Source organism: Microcaecilia unicolor, chromosome 1 (assembly GCF_901765095.1).
Source record: "Microcaecilia unicolor chromosome 1, aMicUni1.1, whole genome shotgun sequence".
NCBI classification, from domain to species: Eukaryota; Metazoa; Chordata; class Amphibia; order Gymnophiona; family Siphonopidae; genus Microcaecilia; species Microcaecilia unicolor.
In genome coordinates this window covers 608,511,731-608,531,238 of record NC_044031.1, presented here as the reverse complement: position 1 = coordinate 608,531,238, position 19,508 = coordinate 608,511,731, and the positions used below count along the sequence as shown (strand labels likewise).

Sequence of the window (19,508 nt, the reverse complement as noted above, 5' to 3'; positions counted from 1 at the left end):
TTGCAGTCAATATCCTGTCCCCTTTTTTGGCCTCTGGATAGGCCTTATTTCCAGTCAAGAATTCTGCACAAATAGAGTATACGAAGAAGAGGAAACAGCTACAAGTATAGGGAAATGAACACATTCATTGTCTCATGAGGTGTCTGCTTTCTGCTTAATTTCTGAACCAATGTGCCCTATTCCCCCTACCCCCAGCTTGTACTTATGGCAGCAGTCCATCTCCCATACTGTGGCAGTGATTCCTGATACCTGCATTATATTTGCCCAGATAAGAACATGGCAGTGGACAATGAGCCCAGAATACCCTCCAGACATACACACTATGTTAAGTCTGCATTGCATTAGAGGAGTTGCTTTCTGCAGTTTGGGCAGCCACTACCTATATGGTGGCAGTATAATTATATAACCTCTAATAGATTTAAAAGTACACTAGGAGCACAAATAACTCCAGTCGAGAAATATGGCAGTATAAGAGTACAGACATTAAGAAAACATAAAGATAAGTTACTAGAGGAGCAAAGCTAAGACACAGATCAGAAACAAAATATTTTAAACATGAAATTTTTAAAAAAATGCAGTGTATTATACAAAAGATAAGCAAAATCGTAATATATACAAAACTATGCAAGAAGCAGCAAGCAGAAATACATCAAATCTAATCCTAACATCTCAAAAGGTGTTTCATTGAAGGGACCTGTGTCAGGGTTTAATTACAGAGTATTACAGTATCCAATTAGGAAATTCTGAAACCATAGAGGAAAATACAAATACATTATATGGCCCTCTAGGAAGTTAATGTCAAATGCCTAGTGAGCTGCAAAAAAAATCAGAAAATGAAAAAAAAATGTTCATTATGTAGCTTCCCACTATCCCAGAACCTGTGGGATAGTTGTGTCCGTCCTCTAGCAGGTGCAGATAGAGAACTCAAAACTGTGCTGAGACATGTCTCCCTTGGCATCCAGTTTAGTTCTTCAGTATTTTCTGTGGATATACACACTTTTCAGCCTCTGGTTCTGACTGATTTGATGCTGGTCCAGTTGGTCAGCTGGTTCCCAGTTGTGCTTTGCAGGTGGCTTGAGTCTGCAGAGTCATATCTGCAGACCTTCAGATCTCTGACTCTGGCACCCTGTGAATTTACTTCTTCCTTCCCTTCCCTTCTCCTCTCCCCTGTTTCTTGTGGAGCTCTGCTTTTCCAGTACAACAACCTTTAAAAGAAAAGAAAGGAGAAGGAAAGAGGTTTACTCGAGAGCATGGGACAGTCCTTATCTTTTGTCATCTAGGATAACACCTGTGGAGACTGTGAGCTTGAGAGGAGTGGTAAGTCCGACTAAAGTTTGACCCAGAACTGCTTAGAAGGCTGCAAGTTCTACTTGGTGCATGGGAGGGTTCCTAATTCTCCGCTTGGGACCACGTTCTGCTGTGCTTGTGACAGTCGGGACTTTGAGCTCTCTGGCAGGGCTGGTGCACAGTTTGCTGCAGGAGAGTGCGGGAGTGGGCCTCTGTCTGATCACATACAGAGCACAACCACCGTTTTACAGCCTCAGAACCAGACATAGCATTTAGCTGCATCGGCATCTTTGTTTTCTCCAGAGTTTATTTTGTTCTTACACCAGGCCTATTTCCTGAAGCAGGGACAGTCAGAATGGCTGCAAGATGCTTCAGTTTATTATATCACCTCCACTCCCATATCCTAAGATATCTCATTTAGACCTCCAGGAGTGGATGAGGCTATCTCTGCTTCTCTCTGTTTATCTGATGTGGCCTCGGTCTGTTCAGAGGAGCCATTGTTGAAGGACTCGTTAGAGGAGGAAAACTCCCTCCTGAGGAGGGGGATGATCTGAAAGTACTGAGGTTGTTTCATAAAGAGGAGCTCAGTACTCTTATTTCTGAGGCACTGACAATGCTTTCCATTGAAGAGCCTTCTGCTTTGGTGTCAGGAGTTCTTCTTAGTCAGTTAAGAGGGGGCTTAGAGGTATTTCTGAGGCCTTCACAATGCATCCAGACATTCAGGAGATTACAGCAGAATGGGTCTCACTGGATGCGAGGCTAAGAGTAGAAGAGCCATGACTCGGCTTGACCAATTGGTTCCAGATGAGACAAATAAATTGTTTCCCAGGGTGGATTCCTTGGCCACAGTGGTGACTAAGAAGGCCATCTTGCTGGTGGAAGGGGGCATTGCCTAAATAAACCTACAGGATAGGAAGCTAGAAGGCTCACTGAATCAAGCCTTTGAAGTGGCCTCTTTGGGCCTTCAAGCGACATTGTGCAGCTCGCTCATGGCAACAGCATGCCATAAGTGGCATCAGCAGTCTGCAATATAAGACAGGCAGCATAATGCCCAGTTGAAAGTGGGATTGACCTACTTGGCGGATGCTATTTATGACATGTTATAACTTATGGCTCGCAGTATGTCTTTGGCTTTCATGGCACGTTAGCAACTCTGGTTGCGGCATTGGATAAGAGGATACAGCATTAAAGTAACATCTAGCTAAACTGCCCTTTCAGGGCAAGTGCCTATTCGGAGAAGATCTTAGTAACCTGGTGAAAGACTAAGGGGAAACTAAACCACAGTGGTTGCCGGAAGATAAGCTGAAAGCCTTTGATCATCTGTCGTCAGGGGCTCTAGATCTCAGTTTTGAGACAGCAGACAGTACCAGCCTGGTCATCAGCAATATGGTCAGAAGTTCTACTTTTTGCCCTCCTGTCAGTCAGCTAGATCACCCAGTGCCTCTCGAGCTTCACAATGATGCAAGGCTGGTTTACTCTTCTCTTCCTCTGGTGGGAGGACATCTTTAGGAGTTTCAGGAGTAGTGTGCCAAAATCACGTCAGACCAGTTGGTTCTTGATATTCTTACAGAAGGTTACAAGTTGGAGTCCTCCCACCCCATCTCTCTTCTCTTGCAGTCTCCTCGTCGAAACGGAACCAAGGCAGTTGAGGTTCAGGCCACCATAGATTCCTTGCTGGCACTCTGAACCATTGCTCCAGTTCCCCAAATAAGGAAGGCATCTTTTGCAAGGTCTTAGATCTCAAAATCTAAACTGCTGCCTCTGAGTGTCCCGCTTTCACATGGAAACACTAAGAGCAGTCCTAGCCTTGGCTTAAGCAGGAGAATTTCTCACTTCCCTGGATCTCAAGGAGGCATATCCCCATATGGCTGCCACATCAGAGGTTTCGACATTTTACATTTCTGGTTGTCACTTCCAGTTCACCCTTCAGTTTCGCCATGACACCAAGAACATTTACCAAAGTTATGGTGGTGGTGGCATTCTTTTGGCACCAGAGAATCAGAGTTCACCTGTATCTTGATGACTGGCTCATTCGTGTATCATCCTATTCATAAAGTAGTGGCTACTGACAAAGCTGGATATCTTCTGCAGTCGTTATATTGGGTGATCAATTTCAAGAACAACAGACTAACTCTATTCAACACAGCAAGGGAGAAGATCTTCCTTACAGAATGCAGGAGGTCAAAGCTGGTTTTTCAACAGATTTGTCTTCTCCTCAGTCAAGGCAGGCCCAGAGTGTGGGCTATATCCTGGTTCTGGGGTCAGTGACAGCGGAGATAGAAGTGGTGCCATAGGCAAGGGTTCATATGCAGCCATTACAGGAGCTTTTTCTCAGCTGCTGGTTTCCAGTGTCTTCATCTTCCTTGGATGCTAGTTGCCAGATAGAGTATGCAGTGGTGATTGTCACTAAGGATTTTGACTGTCAGAGCTCCCTTTCTGATAACACAATAGGAGGTGGTGAGAATGAATGCCAGCAAGTCGTGTTGGAGACCTCATTACAAGTTCATCTGGCACAGGGCACCTTGACAGGAGTGTCAGTGGTCAAAAAAATCATTTGGAGCTCAGGGCAGTGCAGAATGCCTTATGCTATATCGCTTCCTTTATGTCAGGAGCCCCATTCCAAGTTTTCTTCAACAATGCAACGGCGGTGGCTTATATTAACAGGCAAGCTGGTGGAAGCACCCTCCATTATAAGTTGGGCAGAAAAAAATCTTCTCTGCTTGTCGGCAGCTTACATCACTGGATCCTGGAATGTGGAGGCAGATTTTCTCAGCAGGCACTCTTTGGACTCGGGAGAATGGGAACTATCCTGTCATGGTTTTCAGCTGATAGTGGACCAATGGGGTACTCCACTTCTGAATTTGATGGCTATGAAAAGGAATACCAAAGCGCCGAAGTTCTTCAGCCATTGGAAAGAACTGGGCTTGATGGGGATTGATGCCTATTGCAGCCCTGGCCAGAGACACTTCTACTGTATGTCTTCCTTCCTCGGTCTACTGTAGGCTGTGTGTTGAAAAAGATTTTATTGCACTGGGGTTGAATAATTCTCAGCCCTGGATTGGCTGCGGAGGCCGTGGTATGTGGACCTGATTCGACTGCCAGGCGGGGATCTTCTGCAGTTACGTGGCCTACTAAAGCAAGGTCAGGTGCTCATGGTGTATCCACGCCCCTTTTGTCTTATGGCTTAGCCATTGTAAGGGCTCAATTGAGACGAAAAGGGTACTGTGATTTGGTCATTGCTGTTCAGGCTTGAAAGTGCTCTACATCCATGGTGTATGCGATGGTGTGGAGGACGTTTGAGGGCTGGTGTTCTGAGCACAGACTTTCTCCCTTCTCTGCTTGGATTGCACACTTTGTAGCGTTTCCCCAGGCAGGTCTTCAGAAAGACTTGATGTAGGATTTTCTAAAAGTTCAGGTTGTAGCTTGTGCCAGTTTCAGGGGCCTACTATAGATGATGTCTCTTGTAGCTCACTCGGATATTATTTGATTCTTACAGGGAGTGAGCTGCTTGCGGCCTCCCTTTTGTATGCAGAAGTCTCCTTTTGAGCCACTCCAGAAGTCCTCACAATGTCATCATCTTTCTTAGAAGGAACTGGAAAAAAATTGAAGATCACTAACCCCCAGATCAACCACACTTGACACACAGGATGCATATACAAATTAAACAAAATTGCTGATAAGCAGGAGCCTTATGGCACTCCAGAAATAACAGGTACCCACTGCGAAACAGAAGTACACTGAGCCACCTGAAAAAAAAATGGCCTGTCAAAACAGGACAGAAACCTTATCTACCATCCCAAAAGAACAAAGACGTTCTAACAGCATTTCATGATTGACTGTATCAAAAGCAGCTACAGCTTCCAATGATATCAACAAATACTGCTGCCCCTTCTCAAAACATAGATGAATTTCATCAGTCATTGTAAGAAGTGAAATTTCCATATTATGCTTAGATCATAGGCAGAGGTCACCCTGCGCACAGTTCCTTCCTTTCTTCCAAAACTGGTATCAGCATTTCATCTCAACCAATTTGTGGAGTTTTCATTCTTTCACAGAGAGGATGAGGAAGCTCAGTATTCTTCTTTGAAGCTTCTTGATATGCGTAGAGTCCCCATTAGATATTTGTAAGTCATGAATGAATTTCGCAAATCAGACAGACTGTTTGTGCTTTTTGGTAAACAGTGCTTCCAAGTCCACAATTGCTAGATGACTGAAGGAGACTATCGCGTCAGCGTATTTGCTTGTGGGGAAGCAGGCTCCTCAGGCCTTATGGGCTCATTCTACAAGGCCTACAGCCACATCCTGGGTGGAGACTACCTTACTGTCTCCGGCGTATATTTGCAAGGTAGCGATATGGTCGACGCTGCATACATTTGCCAAGCACTACATGGTGGACATTGCAGTGCGCTCAGAAGTCAGTTTTGTGGCTTCGGTCCTCAGGGTGGCGTGCCAGGATCCCACCTACTCTAGGGATTGCTTTTAAACATCTCACAGGTTCTGGAATAATGGGAAGCTACGATAATTTTCTTTCATTAGTCCTTCCCACTATTCCAGAGACCCACCCAAGGTTTCTGAGATGTTTAGTAAGTGCGAAATAGTAGCTCAAATAATGACAGTCACCTTGCATGGTACTTCTTGCATATCTCTTGTTCTCTACAAATTGTCCAGAGATGAAAGAGGTCCACACATGTTAGCTCATCTGGTTAGTGTTAGGTTGGCGAGTTGTTTTAAGGTTGTTGTATGTCTCCTGAGTTTATCCATACTTCTTGTCTATGTAAATACTGTGAAGCTGGACTGGATGCCTAGAGAGATATGTCTCAGCTCAGTTTTCAGTTCTCTCTTCCCACATGCTGGTTGATGGACACAACTATTCCATAGGTTCTGGAATAGTGGGAAGGACTAATTCAGGGGTGTCTAACCTCAACTCTAACCAGGTCTGGGTTTCAGGATTTCCTCAGTGAATATGCATGTGATCTATTTGCATACAGTGGAGGCAGTACATGCAAATAGACCTCATGCATAGTCATTGTGGAAATCCTGAAAACCTGACTGGATTGCGGCCTTCAAGGACTGAGGTTGAACAACCCTGGACTAATGGAAAGAAAATTATCTGGTAAGACCTAATTTCTCCATAAAGGTGATTGCAAAACAATACTGTATCAAATAAAGAATTTAATGAAAATCAAAGTAAATTCTGCATAAAGAAAGTACTTTGTGCATGCATGTTTTTTGATCATGTGTAATTATGGTTATTGTTTAAATATTTTTATTAAATACGTATGTTTGTTTAGGATCTCTGTGTTTAGTCTTCTTGTTTTAGGTATTTAGCTGATTTTTTTTCTTAAAATCTGATGTATAGTGCTGTCTGTGGATCCACAGGGCATTGGTTAGTTTTGCCAGAATCTGTCATCTCTTTGCTGGAGCCTATCATTTGTCCTGAGGTCTGGGAAATGACTGTGGAGTGATGATTACAGCAGTGATGTAACATAAAACTGTTTCGCTGACCAATAACACCTAGATCTACCACAAGATATGTACCCACAGAATAGTAGCACAGTAGCAAGAGAAGGAAAGGATGAAGGCTGAAAAGAAGAAAGAACGTGACATGGTAAAGGGGAAGAAAAATAAATAAATGCAAATAAAAAATACAAAAAGAGAGAGAAAGGAAAGGCAATAAATCAGAAGCAAAAATACAAAGCAGAACACTATAGATTTAAGAACAAATCTGGCTGGAAATAGTTAAAGAATGCTCCTTATCACTAAGGATGTGCAACCCCAAAATGTTTTTGTTGTATTGTTTCCAATGTCATTTATAATGGAGATTTATGTTGTTACAGTGGAATTCCAATAAGTAGACTGTTGTCCTTATATGTTGGAGGTTGTATTGGTTGATGTGTTGCTGACACTAATAAAGAGAAATTTTAAAAAAAATAATAATAATGTTCACATTTTTATTTGGGTGGGGATGCCGGGGTTGGCATTTTTTAATGATAGGAGCAATATTCAAAGGAGTACATGCTGTCTCGGAAAGAACACGCACCCTTATGGCTAAAGTGTGCACCTTTCCGAAAGTGTGTGCATCAGGATCATAACCAAAGCTAGGTCTGGGCCTGGGTTTGGACCTTACCCACTTTTGCCTCAGATCCACCAAGAAGCGTCCCCCCTACCCCCTGGTGATTCAGCGTCTCTCCATCCTTTCCCTTTTCTCCCTGCTTCCACAGGTCTGACATCTCTGGGTGTTCCTCCCTCCCTGCCACGGTCCTTCAAACTTACTTCATTGGTGCCAGCAGTGAATTATACAGACTGGCCCCTTCTACCATGCTCAGTCTCCTCTGACTGTTTTCACAGGGGTGGAATGTGGCAGGGGGAAGGCCTTGGAGCTGGCCTGTATGAGTCGCTGCCAGTGCCAATAACGTAAATTTTGAGGACCTCAGTGGGGAGGGAGGAGGAGTGCAGATTGAGAGATGCCAGATCATAGTAAAGGGAAGGGACAGAAATATGCCAGACCATGGGGAAGAGGGGAAGAAATGCTGAACCCATAGTGGGAGGGAGGCCAAGTGTGGAGGAGTGGCCTAGTGGTTAGGGTGGTGGACTTTGGTCCTGGGGAACAGAGGAACTGAGTTCGATTCCCAGCACAGGCAGCTCCTTGTGACTCTGGGCAAGTCACTTAACCCTCCATTGCCTGCCGCATTGAGCCTGCCATGAGTGGGAAAGCGTGGGGTACAAATGTAACAAAAAATAAAAAAAATTCTGACCTGTGGGGGGGGAGGGGTAGAGGAGGAAAGGAGAAGACGATATACTGGATGGGAGTAGTAGAGGTTAGAGAGAGAGGAGAAGCTGGACATGAGTGGGTATAGAGACACAAAGGGGGGAGGTGCATGGCATGGGGTGGAGCATAGGGACAGAGACACAAAGAGGAGGTGCTAGAAGTGGATGGTATAGGGACACAGAGATGCGTTGTTGCACATGGGGAGATATGCTGGACACAGAGGGAAGCATGGACACAGGCAGTACTAGATATGAGAAGGTTATAGATTCAGAGGGAACATGCTAGGCATAGAGGAGAATAGAAGCACAGAAGGAAGATGCTGGGCATGGTGGAGTGGGTGGGATGACAGAATAGGGACTGGGATACCTTAGTAGAGATGCCAAGTTATCCATTTCTAGGCTGGAGACTCTTTGGCCTGTTCAGGGTTTGAACTTACATCTCAAAGCAGTGTGGGATTTATATTGTCTGATCCTGCCCATTGAATCAGAGACAAGTCCCATAATGCACCAGGATGAGTTGGTCAGAAATCCAGGACTCCCAAAATCTGCAGCCTGGAATTGGGTAACTTGTCATCTCTGCAGGGATAAGGTGGGGATGCTGGACATGAAGGGATGAGTAGGGACACACAGGGTAATGCTGGACATAGGGGGAATAGGGACATAGATGACAAATGATGAATGGGAGGATATGAGCAGAGAGGGAAGATGGTGGATTGGAAGATAGGGATACAGAGATGGAAGATGGATGCTGGACAAGGAAAGGCAAGAAATGCCAAATGGACAGGAGATACTGGCAAGAGAAAACAGAGGAAAGCAGAAATCAGAGACTGGGATCAACATGATTGGAAAAATAAAATGACTAGACAAAGGTAGAAAAAGTAATTTTATTTTTTCTTTCATGATTAGACTATGTCAGTTCTTGGAAAGTATATCTGCCAGAGCTGGTGTTAGATATGTTTGAGGCCCAGGGCAGAAATTAGGAGGGTTTCAGTTGGTGTAAATCCTTGCTACCAAAGTTTGTCATGGAAATTGGCTCTAAGTGCTATTCTGTAAATGGCACGTAACTCAGAGCACTGTTTATAGAATATTGCTCTGCGCTGACTTTTTCAGCACCATGTTTTCACTGCCATTTATTGAATCTAGTCCTATATGAATAGTACTGGGGCAGAACCAGAGCCGTCCTGGAATTTCTCCTGATATTGGCTATATTAAGCCTACTGTCTAACTAACTAACTTTTTATCCGTCCTAAATTATCTGAATAGCAGACTGAATATTGCCATTATCCAGATATGTTTTGGCCCTCTTTATGTTTAGTATGTTTGTTTATGTGCCACCCTTTATAGTTATCAATAGTAAACTAAAAAATAAGTAGAAAGGGAAGAAGTGCCCAGCTAAGGTCGCCAACACTGGACAAAGGGAGTTCATGTCCTCAAAACATGGCAAAAATAGTATGCCTTTAGCCCTAGCTAAAGAATTCTCATTTCAAAGGTTTTTGTATTGTATTCCAAAGTAATGGAACTAAAATATAAAATGCCAAGTTGCAAGTAATTTAATTGTGAGCCCTGGATGGGGGTTGAATGGAAAAAAAATGATTTTCTGGGTACATGAGGCATCAATGCATTAAAATGTGCCACAGGCTGCACGGTTTTCATGACCTTAAAATCAAAACAAAAGTTTTACACTGTACCCTCTGGGCAACTGTAAGCCAATAGGGATATGTGATCAGTAAGTGCAAGATTGTGAAATAAAAGAATGGCCAGAAGGATGCTTGGCTGCATGGAGAGGGGCATAACCAGCGGAAAGGAGGTGATGATACCCCTATACCAATCTTATGTGGAGTACTGGGTTCAGTTTTGGAGGTTGGAGGCCATATCTTGCCAAGGACCTAAAAGGACTCAGAAATCTACGTCCAGAAATCTCCAGGCTGTTGACCCCCCCCACCTTATCCTTTAGTATCTCTGATCTCCTCCCTTCCATCATGTCCTCCAAATCTATTGACATAGCTGTCTCCACTTACAATGCCACTCTCTCCTCTGCTCTAGACACCCTTGCACCGTCCATCTCCCGTCCCAAAAGGCGTACCAATCCCCAGCCCTGGCTGACCCCTTGCACCCATTACCTTTGCTCCTGCGCCCGTTCGGCTGAACGCCGCTGGAGGAAATCTCGCGCCCATACTGACTTCATTCACTTCAAATTCATGCTATCCTCCTTCCAATCCTCCCTATTCCTCGCTAAACAGGACTATTACACCCAACTGACTAATTCCCTCAGCTCTAACCCACGTCGTCTCTTCGCCACCTTCAACTCCCTCCTCAAAGTGCCCTCCGCTCCCACCCCCCCCCCTCACTCTCTCCTCAATCTCTGGCCGACTACTTCCGTGACAAGGTCCAGAAGATCAACCTCGAATTCACCACCAAACCTTCTCCTCCTCTTCATCCTATAACCCACTCTCTCAACCAACCTACCCAGGCCTCCTTCTCCTCTTTTCCTGCTATCACCGAAGAGGAAACCGCCCATCATCTCTCCATCTCGAAATCCACCACCTGTTCCTCAGACCCCATCCCCACCAACTTACTTATCACCAGCACTCCTACTATCACCCCCACCATCTGTCATATCCTCAACCTCTCTCTCTCCACTGCAACTGTCCCGGACACCTTCAAGCATGCTGTGGTCACACCACTCCTCAAAAACCCATCGCTTGACCATACCTGTCCCTCCAACTACCGCCCCATTTCCCTTCTACCCTTCCTCTCCAAGATACTTGAATGCGCCATTCACAGCCGCTGCATTGATTTTCTCTCCACTCATGCCATCCTCGATTCCGCTTCAATCCGGCTTTTGCCCCCTACACTCGACAGAAACGGCACTATCTAAGGTCTGCAATGACCTGTTCCTCGCCAAATCCAAAGGTCACTACTCCATCCTCATCCTCCTCGACCTATCCACCGCTTTTGACACTGTCAATCACAACCTACTTCTTGACACACTGTCCTCCTTTGGGTTCCAGGGCTCTGTCCTCTCCTGGTTCTCCTCTTATCTCTCCCATCGTACCTTCAGAGTACACTCTCATGGTTCGTCCTCCTCCCCTATCCCGCTCTCTGTTGGAGTTCCTCAGGGATCTGTCCTTGGGCCCCTTCTTTTTTCAATCTACACCTCTTCCTTAGGCTCCCTGATCTCTTCTCATGGTTTCCACTATCATCTTTATGCTGACGACACCCAGCTTTATCTCTCCACACCAGAAATCACTGCTGAAACCCAGGCCAAGGTATCGGCCTGCTTATCCGACATTGCTGCCTGGATGTCCAACCGCCACCTGAAACTGAACATGGCCAAGACTGAACTTATTGTTTTCCCACACAAACCCACTTCTCCTCTCCCTTCACTCTCTATCTCAGTTGATAACACCCTCATCGTACCCGTCTCATCTGCCCGCAACCTCGGTGTCATCTTCGACTCCTCCCTCTCCTTCTCTGCGCATATCCAGCAGATAGCCAAGACCTGTCGCTTCTTCCTCTATAACATTAGCAAAATTCGCCCCTTCCTCTCCGAGCACACCACCCGAACTCTCATCCACTCTCTCATTACCTCTCGCCTTGACTACTGCAACCTACTCCTCACTGGCCTCCCACTTAGCCATCTATCCCCCCTTCAGTCCATTCAGAACTCTGCCGCACGTCTTATCTTCCGCCTTAACCGATATACTCATATCACCCCTCTCCTCAAGTCACTTCACTGGCTTCCGATCAGATACCGAATACAGTTCAAGCTTCTCCTACTCACCTACAAATGCACTCGATCTGCAGCCCCTCCCTACCTCTCTACCCTCATCTCCCCCTACGTTCCTACCCGTAACCTACGCTTTCAAGACAAATCCCTCCTTTCAGTACCCTTCTCCACCACCGCCAACTCTAGGCTTCGCCCTTTCTGCCTCGCCTCACCCCATGCTTGGAACAAACTCCCTGAGCCCATACGCCAGGCCCCCTCCCTACCCATCTTCAAATCATTGCTCAAAGCCCACCTCTTCAATGTCGCCTTCGGCACCTAATCACTACATCTCTTCTCAGGAAATCTCATCTACCCCAACTTGACATTTCGTCCTTTAGATTGTAAACTCTTCTGAGCAGGGACCGTCCTTATTCGTTAATTTGAACAGCGCTGCGTAACCCTAGTAGCGCTCTAGAAATGTTAAGTAGTAGTAGTAGTAGATCAGTTCAGAGGAAACCACCAAAATTTTATGGAGTTTGTGCCAAAAGATGTTTGAGAAGAGACTTGAACACTTAAATATATAAACCCTGGAGGAGAGGGGGGATGGGAGTTATATGAGACATTTAAATACTTGAAAGATAAATGAGATGATAGAACTAGAGGACATGAAATGAAGCTGTAAGGGGGAGAGGGAAGTGAAAAGCAACATCGTGAAATACTTCTTCACAGAGAGGGTGGTGGCTTATGGAATGCTGTTCTGTGGGAGGTGGTGGAGATGAAAACTGTGCTGAATTCCAAAAGTAGAGCTATAGAAATGATAAGTAGTAGTAGTATGATCCCTATATGGTAAGAGGATAAAATAAAAGTATAGATTATTTCCACTTATAACTGTCTTACCCATGAGTGAGAGTGAGATGGAGGTAACCTGCACATATCAGCAGGTACAACCTTAGCAACAAAGGAGGCAGGGTAGCCAGCATAAAGTGACAGGTTCAAGGCTGGCCATCTTTCTGGTCAGACTGGATTGACAATGCTGGTCTTTATTTGCATCATTTACTGTATTACTGTGAATAAATTGAAGTTTTTAAAGAACAAATTGTCCGCCTTATTCAGATAGTGTCAGGCTCTATCTGGATAGTTGTATTGAATATAAGGATATTTTTGACTGCCGCAGACAGCATTTTAAAATGTTCATCATGGTGGCTGAACATTGATCTGATAAATTTTAAAGCATAAAAATGCCCAAGAGTGATCCCTTGAGTCTGAGATTAAACATTGATGTGTTACATTTCTGTTCAACAGTATCTTTAGTGATTTTGGGTTGATTGCTTTCTGTTCTCTTAATCTACAGATAGTATTGAAGCCAACATTGAGATTACATCTTCTAATATAGAGTCAGCCAATGAACAGTTGGCTAAAGCCAGTCAGCACCAGGTAAGTTAGTCTAAAATCCTACAATTGTAAGACTAAAACCCTTAAACTCGGTTTCTGTTTTCTCAATTGCATACATAGATAGGTAAATGGTAGTACTTAAGTAGTACATTCAGAGTGTCATTTACTAACAGCATGCACTAATCACATGGTCCCTGTGGCAGATAGCATGGGCTAATGCAAGCTAATCATTAGTAAATGACCCACTCGGGGGAGGGGGAGTTGCAAAATGATAAAGGATAGTAGCATCTTATTGACTAACCAGTATATTGCACCTGGTGAAGTGGAGTCTTGTCCTTGTATGCACATGCCTCAATAAATTGGTTAGACTATAACCTGCCACCAGCCTCTGTCATTTTTACCACCTGCCCAAGGGTTTCTGACACCTTGCCCATGCCCCTCCCCCACCAAAGTGACTCAATCCCCTATCCCTGCATAGTCCAGCATCTGTCCTTGCCTTGTCTATCCCCACCCCCCAGATATCCAGCATTTCCCCTTTCCTACCCCACCCCTGGTGTCCAGCTCCACTCCTTCCTTAACCCCTCCCAAATGTATGCAGCATCCTCCTCTCTTCCATTCCTACTGGTGGGTGCTGTTGCTGTTCACCTCTATCCACCTTACCGGTCCTAAAACAAAGCAAGAGTAGCCAGCACAGGCTACTCTCTCTTTGTTTAAGGAGCTGGGCTGGCCTAATGGAGAGTAAAGGTGAGGGTTGTGCTGCTCCTGAATTTGTGCCACCCTCGAGAGGCCTAGTCCATCTGGTAATAGGTCCAACCCTTGTTAGAGGTATATCATATCAAAAGCATTGATCTGCTTAAGTTTTTGATTCACATAATTCTTATTTTATTCAGTTTTAAAGCATACAAGTGACTTAGAGTAGCATAATCCCTGTGAAAAGAGGTCATTTGAATAGCTGCTGCTGTTTAAAAAAATAACAATAAAATTAACTCTTAAAGCAAAAACAATACAAATTCAAACCTGTTAGTCTTAAACTTTTTTTATATTTGACAGTAGTCACAGAATTTCTGATATACTGCTTATATGTTTTGATGGTCATGTGATATAAACAGTTGTCCAAATAAGTATTGACTTGCTATTAGCCACTTGGCTGCTGGTTGCCAAAAAGATGTAATGTGAGGAAGTACAGAGTGATGCATTTGGGGTGCAAAAGTTTAAAGAAACTGTATGCAATGGGAGTTAAAAGGCTGATGAGCATGGAGCAAGAAAGATATCTTGAGGTGGTAGTGTTTTATAATTTCAAGGTGGTGAGACAATGCAGCAAGTTGGTGGCTATAGCCAAAAGCATATTAGGCTGCATAGCTAAAAGCATAATGAGCAGAAAGGAAGAGGTCATAATGCCACTATACAGGACATTGGTGAGGCTTCACTTGGAGTACTGTGTTGAGTTTGGAGGCCTTATCTCACTAAGCACATAAAGGACTCAGTTCTATAAATGGCCCAAATTTAGGTGCCAATAAAAATTAGCAGTAAGTGCTGTTCTATAAACGGCGCTCAGAGCTGAGCGCCGTTTATGGAATAACATTTGGTGCTGGGTCCTTGGGGGCAAGGATTTAAACTAACTGAAGCTGTAAATTCTCACACCTAATTTCTCCCTCTGAAATACTGAGTGCAAATTCCAGGAATGCCCCTGATCCACCCATGCCCCTCTCATGGCCACTCTCCCTTGCGTAAAACTTACTTATGGATCCTGGCGCCTAAAGATGCACGTTGTAAACATGATGAGACTACTGTGAGGAATTGTGAGGATGGAGCTCTCACCTCAGGCTCCCAGGTCCCTCTTTCACTCAGGGTGAGCTGGTTCTTAGTATGCAGATTTTATGCAAATTCAGATCCTACCCCTTTTTACTCGGGGTGACCTGGTTCTCAAAAAAAGCAAACAGAGTCAGGTCTTATCAACAGGATTTCTTCCATACAAATCTTTATTTCAGCCCATGGGGCACACCTCTCTTAGCTTAAAACACTTTCACAAGCTCAACAGTTCTTCCAGCTTAACCATTTCCTTTCTTCCTCTCAGTGCAATCTTCCAGTTTAAACATTTCTTCTTGCACAGTCCCATGTCCCTTTATTTCTTCCCCCTGAGCCCTTTCCCACTGGCATTTTGGCTCAGTACTAGCTCAGTCCAGGACACCCAGTCTCTTCTCAATATTAACTCTGGGACACACAGTACCTCTTCACTGTTCTAACCACAGCCTTGGCATCTGGGACACACAGTAGTTCTCTTCACTGTTCTAAACACAGCCTTGGCATCTGGGACACACAGTAGCTCTCTGAACCCATAGTTCTTATCCTGGCACTCTAGGGCCTTCTTACCCCAGCCAGCTTCCCTGCCTTGCACCCTGTTCACCACAAGTCAAAAGGGCTCAGCCAGTACTTCACCTGGGGATCTCCAGCTCCAGCCACCAGCTCCCAGCTCCAGCTCTCTTCTTCAGCTGCCAGCTCTCCCCCCACTTTCTCCCCTTTTCCCAGGTGGGGTATTAAGGGTTTAATGGCAAACAGGACCCAGCCCATAACCGGCTGCACCTGTTTCCACCCCCAGGACTCTCCCCGGTCCTAGCGAGCTCCATCTATACCTCCCCTTTGACTCACCTAGCCCTTCTCCCTGGACATTTTAGGGGGGTCAGCGCCCTCTAGGGGCCTAACCAGGGTAGGACAGCCTCATAATCCTTACAACGTACAATTTAAATCAATGCCAGATAGCACCGATAATTAATTATTAGCGCCCATTGGTGCTAAATGGCTCATTTGTCAATTAAATTGTGTACGCAGTTTTGAGGTGCAAGATATAGAGTCTGTTCAGAGGAAAATGACCAAAATAGTAAGAGGTCTCCATCAGAAGATACTAAATATGTGTACCCAAGAGGAGAGAAGGAACAGGGGGATATGATAAGGACCTTTAAATACTTGGAAGAAATTATTAAACAAACAAGCCTTTTCCAAATGAGAAGTGTAAAACTAGAGGACATTATATGAAGCTATTGAGGGGTAGAATCAAAAGCAACCTCAGGAAATATTTTGTAATGGAATGGTTGGTGAATGCCTAAAATGCCCTCCTGAAAAAAGGTAGTGGAAGTGTGAAAATAAAAATGGTGTTTTCATTCAAAAAGGAGTGGGATATACAGTCTGTCCCAATATTCAAAGTTGTTTAAACAGCCCCAATAAGCTCCTGGCCATTTAAATCGCTTGTCTGTAGCTAACTATGAATATTCAGCGGTACTTAACCAGTTAGTGACGCTGAATATTCATGGTTAGCACCTGAGCTTAAACCGGCTAACTTGTGGGCATTTATGTTAAGTGCTCAATATTGCACTTAACTGCATATGTTTTAGCGGCCAACATGCAACCAGATATTCAGTGTCATTGCCTGGACATGGCCTGGCATTCAATATCCAGGAATACAGCCAGTAGCAGACATAAAAAACGCTGACCTTTGCCGGCTGAATGTCGGCCAGAGTGGATTCTAAAAAGGCATGATAACATAAACCAAGTATGGAGCATTTCAGCTGTGTAATTACTTTTGCACTTCAAAGAAATCATTGGGAAAGTAACCGACACTGTGCCCCGGGTACAACACTAACAACCTTCCTGGGCAGACTTGATTGGCCATGTTGTTCTTTCTCCATCTTCTTATGGTATGTTAATATGTTACAAAATGTATAATAAACCCAAAAATAAAGGGCTCGGTTTTTTTAGGATGTAAAGTTTTAAATAAAAGGCAGTAGGAAACGAGAGGTAATTCAAAATAGAAAATGAGCCTGTTTTATTCTGCTTTAAAAAACAAACACAAAACTTGGTGACTCTAAAGAGGGTTGGATTTGGAGTCCACCAGGAAAGCTAACATAAATATTAACATAGTAGATGATGCAGGTAAACACCCCTATGGTCCGTCCAGTCTGCCCAAACAAAATAAACTCATAGCACAATGTCTGATGCAATACTACATATGTATACTTGATTTCAATTTGTCCTTGCTGTTGTCAGGGTACAGGCTATAGAAGTCTGCCTCGCTCTGGCCTTGTTCTCCAACTACTAAGGTTGTTATAAAAGCCCCACTCCAGCCCATCCAAATCTGTCCAGCTATGATCAGAGCACAGACCATAGAAGTCTGCCTGGTACTGGCTTTGCCTCCCAATTAGTGGAGTTGCCATCTAAGCACCGCTAAGTTTGTTTGGTTCCATTCTCATTCCATGCAGGATTCCTTTATATTTATCCCACACATTTTTGAATTCTATCAACGTTTTCATCTCCACCACCTCATGTGGGAGGACATTCCAGACATCTACCACCTCTCTGTGAAAAAGTACTTTTTGATGTTATTTCTGAGTCTGCCCCTTGCAATCTCAATTCATGTCCTCTAGTTCTACTGTCTTCTCGTCTCTGGAAAACGTTTGTAGATTAATACCTTTCAAATATTTGACTCTCTGTATCCTATTACCCCTACCTCTCCCTTCCTACGGGGTATACATCATCAGATCCTCAATCTGTCTTCATACGTCTTATGGCGTAATACTCACACCATTTTTGTCATTTTTCTCTGAACTGCTTCAAGTTTTTTAAAGTCCTAAGCAAGATATGGCCTCCAAAACTGAAAGCAGTACTCCTAGTGGGGCCTCACCAATGACTTGAACAGATGCATCAACACCTTCTTCCTTCTGCTGTTTATATCTTCTTCTGTTAATCATATTGGACAACGGACACCCAAGTCATTATTGCCTGGCATTGGGGACCAACTGGTTCCTCCTTGGATGATCTGGGTTAGAATATTCTTATGTTCTTATATTAACAAATCCATGCCAGGTCAGTCTAAGGTCATTAAATCCAGCATCCTGTTTCTAACAGGGGTCAGTCCAGGTCACAGGTACTCAGCAGATGTATTTCTCATAGCTAATTTCCAGGAATGAGCAATGGCTTCCACAAGTCTATCTGGCTAATACTTACTTTAATGGATTATACTTTCTGGAATTTCTCTAAATCTCTTCTGAATCCCACTGTATTAGTTGTGTTGACCACATTCTCTATCAACAGGTTCCACAGCTTAATTAGGGGCTGCATGAAAACAAATATTTTTCAGTAATTTGTTTCCAATCTGCTGGGCATTAGTTTCAGTGTCCTCTTGTTTTTGTGTTATTTGAAATGTTAAAACAACCATTTCCCATTTAACCATTGCACCATAGTAATGATTTTACAAACTTCTGTCATATCCCTTCTCAGTTGTCTTTTCTCCAGGATGAACAGCTCTGACCTGTTTAGCCTTTCTTCACAAGAGAGGTTTTTTTATCTCCTTTATCATTTTTTGTCAACTTTTTCTAGATCTGCTAGAGAAGGGACAACCCCTTCCCACCCCTTTTTTTTGAATAATCCCCACCATTCTGTTTGAAGGTTATCATCTCAAACAAACCATTTTTTGGTCCTTTTTCATTTGTACTTCCCCTTCCACAAATCTACTTCTCAGGATTCTATCAAGTCTACTAGAAGATGGCACTTTTGATAAGGATTTATTCGCAGTGGAGTGTACCTTTCTCTGATACTTCTCAGGGATTGTCACTATGAGAAATTGCCTGTTTGGTCCATTCTCCTTAAGGAGAATTGAACAATTTTGCTCCTTTGAAGCATAGGAAGTTTAAAACCCCTGGCTCACATTAGAATTAAGGGAACTTAGGCAGGTACAGCATGCTGAGTATCCTTGGAGCAATGATCTGCCCAGCTTAAACCTTACTACTTGTAGGAATTTTCAGGCTAAAGTAAAGGTTAAGTAGGCTAAATCCTCCTATAGAAAAACTTATTCATTAGTTGGAAGGCTTCTTCCCTCTGAAAATTGTTTCTACAATTATTCATCTGGACCATTAGTGCTTGCTCTTTTTTTTTTAATACAGAAGGTCCTGAGCTATCATGACAAATTGACCCCAGAGATTACTGATTCCCCCCCCCCAGTTTCATTCCTTCTCCACTTCATTCTGTTCTATTCTGTCTGGTTCTTTTATACCAACCGCTATTCCTAAACTGGATTCATGGCGGTTTACATAAGAGAAGATCCCAAAACATTAAGGCGAAAGGTTTACAAAACCAGAAACATAATACATAATTACATTTAATCTTCAAATAGATAGGTCTTAAGCGTGTCCTAAAATGTATATTGGAAGGTTGTATTTTCAGGAATATAGGTAATATAGGTAATATTGGTGTTGGCTCTGTTTCCTTTGGAACTTATCAGAGCTCATTTGCTTTTTGCTCTTCTCAGTTTGGATTTAAAAAGTCAGTTCAGTAAATTTCTCAGAATCTATCTTTTAGCAGATGA

General features: G+C 43.8%; 1 protein-coding gene across 5 annotated transcripts in view; it reads left to right on the top strand.

Moving 5' to 3' along the window:
- Window positions 1-19,508, top strand: part of TSNARE1 (t-SNARE domain containing 1) — a 956,130-nt gene that overhangs the window by 547,321 nt on the left and 389,301 nt on the right. For all 5 annotated transcript variants that reach the window (XM_030219717.1, XM_030219709.1, XM_030219685.1 and 2 more), the window contains exon 11: window positions 13,116-13,198. In XM_030219717.1, coding sequence (XP_030075577.1) covers window positions 13,116-13,198 — 83 coding nt within the window. The remainder of the gene's footprint in view (window positions 1-13,115; window positions 13,199-19,508) is intronic.